This window comes from Oryzias latipes, chromosome 6 (assembly GCF_002234675.1).
Source record: "Oryzias latipes chromosome 6, ASM223467v1".
Classification (NCBI taxonomy): Eukaryota; Metazoa; Chordata; class Actinopteri; order Beloniformes; family Adrianichthyidae; genus Oryzias; species Oryzias latipes.
This window is the reverse complement of record NC_019864.2, coordinates 4399528-4414400: the sequence shown is the minus strand read 5'-3', so window position 1 is coordinate 4414400 and position 14873 is coordinate 4399528. Positions and strand designations below refer to the sequence as shown.

Below are 14873 nucleotides of genomic sequence, written 5' to 3'. Positions count from 1 at the left end.
ATAATAATATTAATAGTAATAGTAATAATAATACAAAGAAAACTTACACCTTATTTAAATTTACAAGAAGAGGTCCAGGTTTAATGTTTTCTGGCCATGTTTAACATGTTTATGGCAGTTCGATGAAAACAGTTCTGGAATCTTTTTGACCGTACTCTGCTTGACCTGTAGCGTTTGCCTGAAGGCAACAGATCAAACAGGGTGTGAAGCGTCTCTGATAATGTTCTTTGCTCTGCTGAGGCAGCGGGAGCTGTGGGGAGACGGCAGGCAACAATCTTTGGTTGGTGTTGATGACCCAGTGAGGAGCTTTCCCTTGAGCCGCTGTACAGCTGCTGAACCAGTGCATATGCAGTATGTTAGTACACTTTCTACAGTGGTACGGTAAAGGGTCACCAACAGTCTTCGGTAGATGGTTTTCTGCCTGAGTATCCTCAGGAAATACAGTCTCTGCTGGTCTTTTTCAGCAGCTCTGTGGTGTTCGTATTCCACTATTCACCAGACCCCACTGATGAATAGTGGCAGTATGTCCGTCTTCTTCTTCCTGTAGTAATACTGTTGATAGGTTCAGTTAAAGAGCAGCTGCTTTAAAGAACTGAAAGAAATGTCAAACAGGAAGGTTTAAACAAGCAATTAAAAAATCTATAATTTAAACATTTAAAATAATGCTTATAAATTGTGTATTATGATTTACAATAAGAGGGGATTTTTATTGTTGTCTTACGGATTGTAATGTGCCTTACAATTCTGATGAAACTGTAAAAATGTTATATAAGATTATTTTAAAAATGGTTTTTGGGGGTTTTACGTGTTGAAACTTAATATGAACCTTGGTCAAACTTTTTAACCTTCATATTTTTTATTTAATTTATACTTCTGTTTAAAATTATTTGAAATAAGAATTAAATTGAATGATCTACAGTAATGCAGTACAACCAGTCACCTTTACTGAGTCAGGTTCAGTGGCGGTATACACTAACACTTACCTTGGGCAAGTAACCCGCTGCCCCTCCGCACACAGACAAATTTGACGATATCCTTTTGTGTTCCCTTATTTGGCCATTTTACATAGAAAATTCAAGAATTTTATAAACTCATATTACAGGGTTGTCAAACTCAGTTGCACAGAGACCCTAAATCCAAAAAATGCCTTAGTTTGCGGGCCAAACAACATAAACATTTACTGAACACACCAAAGCGAAACTTTTAAACCTATCAAACGTAACTTTTTGAACATATACATGAATAAAGACAGATAGGAAAATTAATCCAGAATAAATCAAGTCAAACCTTAAATAACGTATCACATTTTGCTCTCCATAAAAATATATTCTGTCAAAGTTATACAAATATGAACATGCAGCAGAAAAAAAACAACAAACAAAAAACATTAATTTTTAAAAACAGATCAAATCATTCAGTTTTCTTTGCTCTTTTGCCCATTTTTTTAGAGCTGGATTCCTCATGTTTTTTAGCAATAAGTTAATTTATGCTTGGTGTGTGATGTACTGTTTGTGTCTTTGTGAAACACATCAGGGGTATTTTATTTAAAAAAAAACTGTTATTGTGAATATCATTTTTATGTCTTATATAAAAAATTAAAAACAAAATTACATAACTCATCACTGGGATTACTCCCAAAATATTTGGAATTTTGGAACAGTAAAAAGTCCTCCAAAAAACCTAAATCAGGGGTCGCGAACCTATGGCTCGCGAGCCATATATGGCTCTTTTGATGGTCGCATGTGGCTCACAGACAAATCTTTAAAAATACTTTTTTTTTTTCATTAGACCAGTCCTTCTCGGGTGCGATGCGATGCCAGGGGGGGCGCGCAGTAGTAGCGGTGCTTGGAGAAAATAAATCTGCACCACTATCAATTTACTATTATGTATTGTTTCACAGAGTTTATAACAGCCTGAAACGTGCGAACTACCGTCCCTTCAACTGCGCGCTCCCGTCTCTGAGAAAGAGCGCGCAGTGGCAGGGACGGGATTTGTGAGGAAGAAAGGGGGGGGGGGGGGGCACACAGGCAGCAAGGTGAATCGCGCAGGGAATGTCAAAACTTATTTGACATTATTTGACCTGCCCGTCACTCACTGCAGCGTGTGAGTGTGTGTTTGGCTCTGCATCTGCATGTGTGCAGTCATTCTCACATCTACAGAACATTCAGACAGACGATCACGTTTAAAGTCTCAACGACTGCATGAAGCTGAAACTCACCACGTATCAACCAGACTAGACCATCAGCAAAACCATGCAGCACCAGAAGTCGTAATAATGGTAAGAAATACTCATCATTTATTAGCAACAGCATAACAATGTTATTAAAAAAAGAATCCACAGACTGATTGTCCTTTAAAAGTGTTGAAAATACATCAAATCCACACATTCACTTGTATATTTAGTTTTAAACATTGTTGCGGACTGACTTGGACTGGGTGGCTGTTGTTAGGTGGCGTTCTAAATTCTGGAGTTCATTAAACGCATCATGCAGAGATCTGATTGGCTCTCAGTTCTGTCACTCAGCCTGTCGTTGGGGAGTTTGGACCAATGGGGTTCAGCTATGGGCCGAATAAGGGAAATGGGAGGGCTGATGCGGCAGTGAGGGAATAAAAAGTTGGGAGAAGCGCTCTCATCTCGGCGGGAGAGATCCAGGAGTTGCTGAATTGTTTGTACGGCGTTGGTTACGGCCTGCAGTAACCAGAATAAAGAACCTTAAAAGAGGTTACGTCTCCATGCCTCAGTGTGGGAAAGGGACACGTCAATATTGTTTGGCTCTTTCGAAATTACTTTTAAAAATATGTGGCTTTTATGGCTCTCTCGGCCAAAAAGGTTCCCGACCCCTGACCTAAATTCTTTAAAAAACAAATCTTCTATTGTTCATTTGTGATCTTGAAAAGCGCAGCTGTTTTATTGCCTGCATTACCTGCTGTCTTTATATCAAATATGTTACTAACACCAGCTACATGCCAAGCAGACGTAAAAAACTACATTCTACTAGGAAAAAAAAGACAAGTAATAAAAATGTCTGCAATAGTTAATAAATAATGACTTTATTAGCATGAGCGGAGTAATCCAACAGCATACGATGATCCAGGTGTTGCGCAATCGAGGCTGTGCTCTGTGCTCACCTTGATGCCTGCGCCCACTACCCCTCCCCTTTTCCTTCACACTCCTTCTTTAAGACAGGAGCGTGTGCAGCTCGGGGGGGTTCCAATTCGCAGGTTTTAGGCCGTTCCAAAGTCTGTGAAATAACATAATAGAAAACCGATTGTTAATTTTCTTTTTCTTCGAATCACGGGGATGGTACCCCATTTAAATTTTTGCGCCTCGGGCAATTGCCCGCATTGCCTGTGCCTAAAACCCATACTAGTCATGTTCTGTTGGAGGGTTCTTCTTATTCATCCATTCAGATTCAGTTTGGTCATTTAACATGTGTGGACAATTTTCTTAATTAGTTAAAATAAAACATAGCTTTTCTAAAACAACCTTAACATTTTTTAGAATCACAATCTGACATCTGGGGGACTAAAATTGGATACCCAAATGACATTTTTGAAAATAATCTGTTGAATTTATGTCAGCAGTCCAAACAATGGAAGAGTTTGCAATGGATGGTATGAATGGAAGGATTTCAATAGATCCAATGACAAGTTAGAGCAATTCTATAAACGATTTTTGAGTAGATAGGAAACCAGTCCTGTAGTGCAGAGGTGGAGCAGTTGGCTCCTGATTTGAAGATTGCAGGTTTGTGGGCTGCACAGTGGCACTCTTGCCTCACAGCGACAATGCCCCTGGTTCAAGTCCCGGCTGGGGGACCTGCCGGCTTCCTCCTACCATCCAAAAACATGCTTCATAGAAAAAGTCTATATGCATTCATGGTTACTCTAAATTGTCCATAGGTGTGAATGTGAGTGTGCATGGGTGTGTGATTGTGGCCCTGCCACAGACTGGCGACCTGTCTACCGTGTCCACTGCCTTTTCCCGCAAGTGACCGGGATAGGCTTCGGCAGCCCCGTGACCCCGAAAGGGAACAAATGGATTAGAAGATGAATGAATGAAAAAAAGGTCATGGTCTTGCCTTCCTGCTTCTGGTGTGATATATTTGAAATGGGTAAATGAGACTGTGACTTTAAAGCTCCATGGGCATCAATTCGGGTAGAAAAGTGCATGTAACATTTTTTAAAAGTTTTGATAAGTTCATATTTGTGTACTCTCATTGAAATCCAGAATGACAGGAGGAAACAAAAGCATGCTTTTCTGCATTAAGGATCGGACAGAGTTTGGTTCTGTTGTCAAATTTTCCACACATTAAGAGAGACTTAATGTGTGGACACTGTTGTAAGAGAGGTTATATTTAATAATACTGTTTGGTAAATGCTCCAGAGAACAGAATGATAGTTTCACATTTTTACTATAAAATGACCTCAATGTTTCAGCAAGTCTGTTAAACGTCCAGTGTGTAGTGGGAGGGGCCTGCTTGATTAGCATAGGCGTCTACTGCTCCCCTTATCAGACTGTTTTCAGAATCATGTTGACAAATACAAATAATGACATCAAAAAAAGATTTACGTGTTGAAAATGTCCAGAAGAAAAAATCATGCTCAAGTTGACCATAATGCATGCTCTGGACTATTCTCATAAATACAACCGTTTTCTAATTACCTTTCTTTAGCTGTTTGATTTATCTGACAAACTTGCCGTCTTTTGCTTTCAATGTCCACAAACCCTTTTCTTTATCGGTTATGTTCTCCATTTTTCAGACACGTCCTCCATTCCCAGATATCCTCCCTCTGCTAATGCACCAATGGAACTCTCCAGCAACTATGATATCCCTACCAGCTCTTTTTACAAAACAGGTGATACCGAATCTCTAACAGATACAGAAGAACCCCACAGAACCATCCAACAGATCCTTAGTTCCAGTCCTCAAAGCTCAACAGCTAAAGAAGCCTCAGAGTATGATAACGCCAACGAACCTGCTCATTTACGCACCAATGTTTCTTTCTCAGTCACTCAGTCTTTAGGTGTGAACACCAATCCAACTGATTTATTGCATCCCGCTGAGCTCATGGCCAGTCAAGCACCTGTGTCAGAAGGAAGCAGCATAGAGCTCCAGAGTACATCAAGTTCAGAACAGACAGAAGCGTTCAGCGGATCTTCTTTGATCAGAGACCAGACTGAGTTTAGAGCCAGTAGATTCACCATCACCAGGGATTCTACAGCGGATCCACAAGTCATAGGTGACACAGTGGCCTCCACAGAGCTGACCCATGTCTCATTTACAGCTAAATCAGAGTCAGAACACAACAGCAAATCAACAGTATTTGCTTCACAGCCCTTCACACCCTTCACAGTACCTGCTGCAGCACACCTGATACCTGCTTTTATTACACAGTCACACCCTGACCCCACTGACAGTAATGGTGAAGTATTCCAAAATTCCTCATCAGCCACAAGCTCCACCCACCATACAAAGAAATCTTTGAGCAGGAAAACACCTATAACTAGACTTATGAACATAACTGAAATGATGACTGCAGTAACACTGTTGAGCAAATTTGTGACAACACGTGCAACAAATCGTGTAAGAACACCTGTGACAACACCTGTGATACAACCTGAAAGCACACCTGTGACAACACCTGTGACTGAACCTGCAAGCACAACTTTGATAAAACCTGCAATCACACCTGTGAAAACACTTGTGATTGAACCTGCAAGGACACCGGTGACAACATCTTTGATAAAACCTGCAAGCACACCTGTGACAACACCTGGGACTGAACTTGCAAGAACACACGTGGCCAAATCTGGAACCAAACCTGTCAAGACACCTATTACCACACATGCAACTAGACCTGTGACCACACCTGACACAACACCTATAGCCATTGCTGTCACCACACCTGTGACCACACCTGGAAATGCACCTATGAACTCAAGTATGACCAAATATACAAGCACACCTGAAACTACATCAGCAAGTACACCTATGACCTTACTTGTGACCATACCTGCAAGCAAACCTGTAGGTGTGGTCACATCTACAAATCTGGTCAGAGATTTGGTCAAACCTGACACTAAATCTGCAACCAAATATGTGAGCACAGTCAAGACTCAACCTGGGATCACTTCCATGAAAACACTTGTAACCCAATCAGTGCCTACACCTGTGACAACACAAGTGGAGATCCCTGTGACCAAACCTGGAATAACACCTAAACCTGCAACAATACCTGTGACTTCATCTGAGACCAAACCTGTGACAATACCTGTGACTTCATCTGAGACCAAACCTGTGACAGTACCTGTGACTTCATCTGAGACCAAACCTGTGACAGTACCTGTGACTTCATCTGAGACCAAACCTGTGACTGTACCTATGACTTCATCTGAGACCAAACCTGTGAAAGTCCCTGTGACTTCATCTGAGACCAAACCTGTGACAATACCTGTGACTTCATCTGAGACCAAACCTGTGACAATACCTGTGACTTCATCTGAGACCAAACCTGTGACAGTCCCTGTGACTTCATCTGAGACCAAACCTGTGACAATACCTGTGACTTCATCTGAGACCAAACCTGTGACAGTCCCTGTGACTTCATCTGAAACCAAACCTGTGACAATACCTGTGACTTCATCTGAGACCAAACCTGTGACAATACCTGTGACTTCATCTGAGACCAAACCTGTGACAGTCCCTGTGACTTCATCTGAGACCAAACCTGTGACAATACCTGTGACTTCATCTGAGACCAAACCTGTGACAGTCCCTGTGACTTCATCTGAAACCAAACCTGTGACAGTCCCTGTGACTTCATCTGAAACCAAACCTGTGACAATACCTGTGACTTCATCTGAGACCAAACCTGTGACAATACTTGTGACCACACCTGTAACCAACCCTGTGACAACAATTATGTACAAACTGGGAACCACACACATGACCAAACCAGTAACAAAGCCTGTTACAAAACCTGTGGACAAACTGACAACCACATCTGAAACCACTCGTTTTACCTCACCTGTGACCAAACGTCTGTTTAAAACTGTCTCAAGACATTTAACAACACCTGCTACGGTTCGGACTACACATGCAACATCTGCAAAAACTGTCACAACCATGAACTTGTCTAAAAAAACTCCTGCAATCACACATGGAGATAATCAACAGGTAGCTAAAACACCTACACCTACTTCATTAAATAGTTCATCTGTAGCCAAAAGTAAGACTCAAGCTTTTACACCTTCAACACCACTTTTGGTCACTACGCCTTCTACAACAAGAAAAACGACCACAGGAACTGCCATCAGCACAACCCTCCAGCCTCCTTTGAGTACAACTACAGTTCCAGCCACTGTTAAGGTGAGTGTTGTTGTCTTTGTTGAACCATGCCGGCTATTGTTTTCAAAAAACTTAATGTCAATCTGCTAAAATGTAAACATTCATCTTATCAAGCATGTTCATAGAAGGTCTTCTGTTCTTTTTTCATTTATCATCAAATGCAAAGAGAAAAAAGAACTTTCATACTGACTTGGAGTCAAGTTTTAAGGTAGTTAGGAAAAAAAAAAACGAGGTTCTTAAGTTTAGACTTGACTTTCAGCTGAGCTCTATTTGCTGTGCCACAACATAACTGGTGCACCTGCTGTTTGAGGCTGAAGGGAGGCAGGAAGGAAGCCAGGGTGGGGTGTTGTCCAGTCTCTTCTGTGGAGATCAACAGAGTCTAATGGGGGAGCTGTAAAAGAAGAAGAGTGATTGTTCTGACATCAGAAATGCTGGATTCTGAGTCAGTTGATCTCAGACAAACTCTGCATAGTGTTGGGATTCCAGTTTTAAACATGAAACGTGGACTTGGAGGCTCATCATGTCGAGCTTTTGTCCGACTGAAGAGAGACTAAAGTAATCATTTTGTATTGTGTCAGTGATGCAGATTTGACAGCTTCTTCTTTTGACACATCAACCCATTGATTTAGCTTGTTGCTATTATGCTGTGTTAACACCATCCTTTCATGCAGTGTATAAACTAAATGACTGACATGCATATTTTAGGTGTTCAGTGCTCATGTTCAGGTCTGCTTTTGAAGGTTCACACATCAAGGGGACCCAGATGTTCTCCACAAGTGACAGAGATCAGCACCAGTTCAGAGTCAGCAATTCTCCTGTTGACCAGCACCAGTTTGTCTTGTGAATTCAGCGCTGTCATCAACTCACCTTCCTCACCTGGCGTCTTTCAATGTGAGCTGAATGGGAAAAACAGCAGCATGTTCATCTGCCACATCAGCAACTTGGAACCAGGAACTCTGCACCAGGTGACTGTGATCTCCAAGAAGGATGGAGGGCAAAGCAGCACCTACATGAGGACAGGTAAAGCCTGAAGATTGGTTTTACACGTATATCCTTACCAAGAAGAACCAGTGTGTTTTTGTCAGTCAAAATTTGCACAAAGGCTCTCAATGGAACCAAGAGTTGGCCTAAAAATAGGTTTAAACACATCTTTCAATGCAGACATTTGAGTTTAAAAAGAATATTGGTCAAGAAAAAATCTCAATGGTTTCACCAGAATAACATCCCAACAGTGAAGCAACACAAAAACCGCTGACATCTGATGATAAAGAGGCATAACAGTACATGATATCAGGGGACGTGACTCCTATAGACAGAAAGATAATTGTTTTAAAAACAAAAATATTGTAACATTCCTAAGACTAAAATAAACCACAGTGATTCTTCAATCATTGAAGGTCATAGCAGTGGGCAGAAAGGATCATCTGCATAGGATCTGAAGAAAGTCCTGACTGAAGACATGCTAGACAAATAAAGATCCTTTTCTGACATGTTTGTTTCATGTTAGCACGGATAATCTAGGAAAACAAGGACCATTGAGGGGAGCACATATGTGTGCACACATGTATGCAAAGCTCACCTCAGAGTTTATAAACAGAGGAATTTTAACTTATGCACTGAACAAAAAATCCATCTGAATATTTTTTGGGTACTCACACTTTCAGGTCTTCAAAAAAGAAGTACATGTTTAGCCTTTGGACACTGAGCTTTCCAACATTTGGTCAAAGCTCTGTCTCCGCTGTTGGGTCAGGCAACAAAAGGCCACAGCCACAAAGGTGGCTTGGTTTGGTCCTGGTCTGATTCCTTTAACACTTTAGGTGTGATTTCTGATCTAAATACCACTTGCGACCCAAATGTTCCATGGCTTATGTCCACACGGCTTAAGTGTTGTGAGTCTAATGCTCACAAAGGTCATATTTTGTTTAGGTCCAGTAGATTTTTTTAAGCTAAATTTACTTCAGTAAATTGCACCAAAGAGACAGATGTGGTGAGGGAGGTACATAAACATGGAAGCAGAGAGGAAACTCACCAGGAAGGGAGAAGTTTTGCTTGTAGCCTGCAGATCCCATCCACACCTCCTCCTATTTCCTGTCCCGTCTCCATACTCTGTGTGACCCAGGTCCTTTGGGTCTCTGTGCTCTGGGTGTTGCTGGCATTCAGGAACCAGAGAGGTCTTCTTAGACAGGAAGCCATGATGAGGAGCAGGGAAGAGTTCAGTACTGATGTTCTCTCGTGTCACCCACTCAGAAGTTTCTATTTCCTGTTTTGACTCTCTCTGCTTCACTGGAAACACCTCTGCCTGTCATTTATGATTCTCTTCCACCAATGTAGTGTTATCCAAAACTGCCCTCAACCCATCCTCCTTCCAAACCACATCCATGTTCTGATCCACAGAGTCTTTCGTCTATTAGGCAAGCAGAAAGAAAAAGTAGGGTTTGAATAATGGATAGTCTTGCCACCAGGTTCAACATAAGTGAAGTTAAACACAGTGTTGTCTCCTGCCTTAGGCCCAGGGAAACAGCCTACCTGGAGGTTCAGCTTCACCCTCTTCAAGCTCAGTATAAAGTCCTACCTATTGATTCAATGTCGCTTTCTTGTGCCCTTGGTGTTCTGGTCCTGTTTTGCTGGACCGGCAGACTAGTATCAAATGAATCTGTAGAACCTGAGCACAAGATAATTTCCCAGCATCATACTCACAGGTTCTGCAGTTGCCAAGTCCAGATTTAAATGAACAGTTCTGGGACAGTTAATTATGGAATGGTTTTCTAGAAAAAAAAATCTAATTCATAAGTTTATTTGTCCGGGTTTGAGCTCTGGTTTTGTACTGCTGACAAGTTTTCAAATTGTGTCTGTTCACAATCCCAGTTTTTATAGGAAAAGTCCTGAAATCCAGAACACAGGAATGGTTGACTAAATCAGCAGAAAGCTCATTCTCTCTCTCTGTCATCCTGAAGCTCCCTCTGCTGCAGTCCACCTGCAGGTGGCATCCTCTTCCTCTGAGAAAATTAAGGCATCTTGGCAGGCTGGTGCTGGACGGTTGGAGAAATTTAGGGTTCTGCTAATGGACTGGAATGGAGTTCTTCTGCAAAACATCACTGTGAAGAATACCACCACGTCTGTTGACTTTGAGAGTTTGGAGCCGGGTACTCGATACACCATCACCGTGGTGGCAGAGGCTGCAGGCCTCAAGAGTTCCACCTCCACTGATGCTATCACAGGTTGGTGTTACAGGCTGATTTAAAAATTCTTCATTGATAGGTTTTCAGTTCTGCAGTGTTACTCAACCTTAGTACAGTGTTTTTCAACCTTTTTTGAGCCAAGGTACACTTCCAAAAATGGAAGCATCCAAAAATGTAAAAAAGGAGACTCCATAGTCAGTATTGATGTACAGTCCCTCCAAGATCTCACGTGGATTTTTTGTGATGATTGAGGCATCATCATTCTTATCAAAGTGTCTTTAATAGAATCGAATGAACGTGACAACACCTGTGACTGAACTGAATGTACTTTATGATCTTTCATATTCCTAACTACTCAGTGTTTTTATCAGGGCCTGGTTGGATGAACACAGAGCTGATATCCTGGAGATGTTTTAGATCAGAGAAAATGATTAATTTCCCACTGTATTCCTGACCATCTCTTACGGCACACTACTGTGCCGCTGCACACGGTTGAAAAACACTGCCTTTGTATTACAGCACACCCAGCAGCTCCTGACAAAGACTTGAGACGTGTTTGTAGATGAACAGTGAAGGAGCTTGATCAGGATGCACACATCTTTTAAAGAATACAATGTTTTTAGCTTCAACATTGGGATCATTTGTGGTGTTTTGTCAACAGGAAGTGACCTCATTAAAATGAATTGACTTCTAGGCCTGAAGCTCATCTATGAATATGCTGAAACATCCAGGACCAGGATGGTTCCAATACTGCTTGAAACAAGACATTTGTTCTAACATGCACATCTGCAAGAACATGGTTCTTTCTGATCAGGTCACTTTGTGCTCCAGGTGATGGGTAGCTATCCTGTAACATCCTCAAAGGGCCCTCCCACTGTTATTTATGCCACATGGACACAGCAGCAGCACATGGACCACAGTTATCATGGAGCTGGTTGAAGAGAGGGGGAACCACAGGTTTTGAGGAAGAATCTAATTTGCTGTCACAGGGGAAGACTGACCAATATTTGTCATTCAGTTCTTCTCAGACACTTTCCTCAAAGGAAGTTCACAAAAACACCTTTGTTCTGAGTCAAAGCTGATAGAAAATGAACTCAGTTGATTGAGGGAGGTGTTGGAGGAGGCACAGGAAGTAGTGCAAAAGTGTGAACAGTACTACGGGATGGTAGAAAATGATCAGTTGAAGTTGAATTATGCAGTTGGATGAAGATCACAGAGTCTGACCAAGGAGAACAGAAAGGTAGAAGCTGATCTTTTGATGGTACATGACAAAGCAATTGGAAGATGAGGAAATGTTTTCAGCAAAGTTAAACTAGCCCTTATCAATGAGCCCCACATTTTTGTGGAACGATCTCTGAGCTTGATAGTGAATGGAGCCTGGTGTATGAAGGTTTACAGGAAAGGTCAGGACCTCCATCAGGATGTAATCCATTCCAGGACCATGCAGAGAAGCAAAGTTCGTCAAGGTAGAGAGGAGAATGGGGTGATCAATAATGAAGAGAGCTGCAGAAAGATCAAGCAGGACAAAGACAAAGGTTGTCCTGCAGCTGTAGCTCTCATGTCCTCCCTCGTCGGTTTCGCAGATCATCACATAAGGAGGGTTCAACTTTAACCTGATTATATAGAATGGTTGAAAGTAGCTCAAAACACATCCTTGATAAAACCAACAAATTAAGGTTTCTTTGTTGGTCTAAAGCAACAACAGGTCACCTATAAGCTATTTAGCACCCAGAACCATCAACCGTCAGAACAATTCCAAATACTATAACTTTTATCTATGAAGCAAACATTTTCCCCTTTTTTTGTCTAAATCAAGGCATAGAAACAACAAAGAATCACAAAGTGAAGGAAGATCATCTCCAAAAATGTTCATTAAGATTTGACTTACTGCAATCAAAGATCGGTTTCCATCAGTGAGTCTCCTCATGGCTGAGGACATTAGGATCTGGGTTAAGGAGAAGGCACACAGAGGGATTTGGGGGGAGAAGCTAACACTTATGTGTGTCCTATGTTTTCAGCGCCTGGCCTGCCATCTGCTTTCTCCATGTCCATCAATAGCCGCACTGTGCGACTCAGCTGGAAACCCCCCAGAGGAAACTTTGACAACTACAATGCCCTGGTCCTAGATGGCACCACCATTCTTCTGAACCAGACTGTCAGCAAGCTAAGCAGCGAGCTTGTCATTTCTGTTGATACACTTGGCCTGGTGCCTGGACGCCTTTACACAGCAGAGCTCACTGTGCACTATGGCATTCTGGGTAACACGACACGTTGCAGCAGCAGACTGGGTAAGTTGGCGAATGCAGCATCTTTCTCTTAGCCTCATGATTAAAACTGGTCAAAAGCAGCACCACAGTTACCTCAGGTGTGGTGAAGATGTAGAGTGGTTGACCACTAATCAGAAGAGCACAGGTTTAGTTCACACCTTCCCCGCCTTGCACCCATGTGTTGTGGTGTCATTTGTCAAGTCATTAAACAAGACGCTCCTGGTGGTTATATGTTGGCGCCAGTGTCCGGCAGAGGAGCCGGCATCAGTGTGTGAATGTGTTTTAATGGAACTCTATGGCCCTTCAAGAAGGGTGGTATATAAGTATGTGTAAGCGCTATATCAGTATATACCATTTACCATTGGCTGAGGTGAGTTTCAGTCACCACAGTCATGGCTAAAAACCAGCGGGAGGAATCCCAACAGGACACTCTGTTCCTGAGCTGCACCTTGGGGTAACAGAAACAATCTTCTTCCAAAGCATCACAAGACTTTAATAAACCTGAAGGTTCAACATCCCATTGGCTCAGTCTTAAACTCTGAGGATAGATGTTTTGTTCTTTTATATTGTGTAGCTGTCGTTCTTCCCTTCCTGAGTTGCTCTTTGTCTTCTGGCAGCACCTCGGCCTGTGGAGATGCTGCACTTGCGCCACTCTGACGAGACATCTTTGAGTGTCCAGTGGATTCATCCCGTTGGACAGTGGGATGGCTTCTTGGTGTTCCTCACAGAGGACCTCTCCACTGCTATTTCTCAGAGGATCCTCAGGCTGGATGCCAGAGACTGCACCTTCACCAGCCTCACTCCAGGACGCCGTCACACTGTCACTGTGGTAACCAGAAGCGGCAACCTGAGCAGCTTAGCTTCGGTGATGGCGTGGACCAGTACGTCAAGTGATTGGCAGTAGTTCATAAGGTGAAATGTGAAGACCTATTCTGTCTTTCTGTTTGTCTTCTCAGCTCCAGCTCGGGTTGGTCACATCCAAGTTTTTAGTCTGGGCAGCACCAACAGTCTGCAGACACTGTGGGAACCAGCCTCTGGAGACCTAGACTGGTATCAGGTTCTGCTGGTCCATGATAGCAGTGTCATCAAGAATGAGAGTGTTGGAGTGAACACCAGCCATGTTGTCTTCCAAGAACTGAAACCAGGAGCTCTGTACAAGGTGGTGGTCACCACAGTGAGGGCCGGACTTACTTCCAAACAAGCTGTGGGAGAGGGCCGCACAGGTGAGAATACCCGCCATGACAGCTCCACCAGTAGCGCCCCCCCCCCCCCCCATCCCCAATCTGCCAATAACAGAAGAGGTCTTAAAGTGGGGAATATGTTACGGATTCAGACTCACACTTATATATATAAATATATTTTTTTAACATTGATTAGGGGGTCATATTAATGACCAGTTAACATGCCCACAGTAGAACTTAAGAAGCTGTAGACTTTGTTTTATCACTTGCAAATACTCTTTCATCAGCTGTTGATCATCCAACAACTGCAGTTACTTTTCCTTCATTGACTGTTCACCCTTCAACAGCTGTATTGTCTTCTCCTTCAGCAGCTCTCAGGGATGGAACAATAAATTTTAACAACGATATGATTCATATAATATTTTGTGGTTGCTAATACAATTCATATTAGATTTTGGTTCATTTTAAACTATCTGATTCAGTGACCTATAATGGATCCAGGACATCTTTATCCAAAACTTAGACCACTGTGACTCTGAGAGAAATTCCTGCTACTGAACAGTGAAGGTTTCCAGATTCCTTTTATTTCTTCAAGATAATCAAGTGTAAATGAAATATGTGTCCAAACAAACAAGTAAACTAGAATGAATGTCAAATCCATTCACATGTTAGTTTCCTAAAGTTCACCACTGTTGTTTTTCCACATCCAAAGAATCCAAAGGGAACATTCTTAGAACATTCTAGACACTGGATGGTCACACGACTTTATTCAAAGTCTGTCCACACTTTGGACTGGAATGATGGACTGATCAGTTTTTGCTGCATCACACGTGTGTTGTCCGCTGTGATGCACTTGGTCATTTTTACATTATAGTAAAATAAACCTACCGTGCCTCA

The 14873-nt window shown here is 42.2% G+C and overlaps 1 protein-coding gene across 1 annotated transcript in view; it reads left to right on the top strand.

The window, feature by feature from the left end:
• The window catches only part of LOC101169916 (receptor-type tyrosine-protein phosphatase beta), a 44495-nt gene that overhangs the window by 1030 nt on the left and 28592 nt on the right, over positions 1–14873 (top strand). Inside the window, exons 2-7 of the mRNA XM_011472851.3 lie at positions 4762–7370; positions 8090–8369; positions 10304–10567; positions 12547–12816; positions 13413–13676; positions 13752–14018. Of these exons, the coding sequence (XP_011471153.3) occupies positions 4762–7370; positions 8090–8369; positions 10304–10567; positions 12547–12816; positions 13413–13676; positions 13752–14018 (3954 nt within the window). The remainder of the gene's footprint in view (positions 1–4761; positions 7371–8089; positions 8370–10303; positions 10568–12546; positions 12817–13412; positions 13677–13751; positions 14019–14873) is intronic.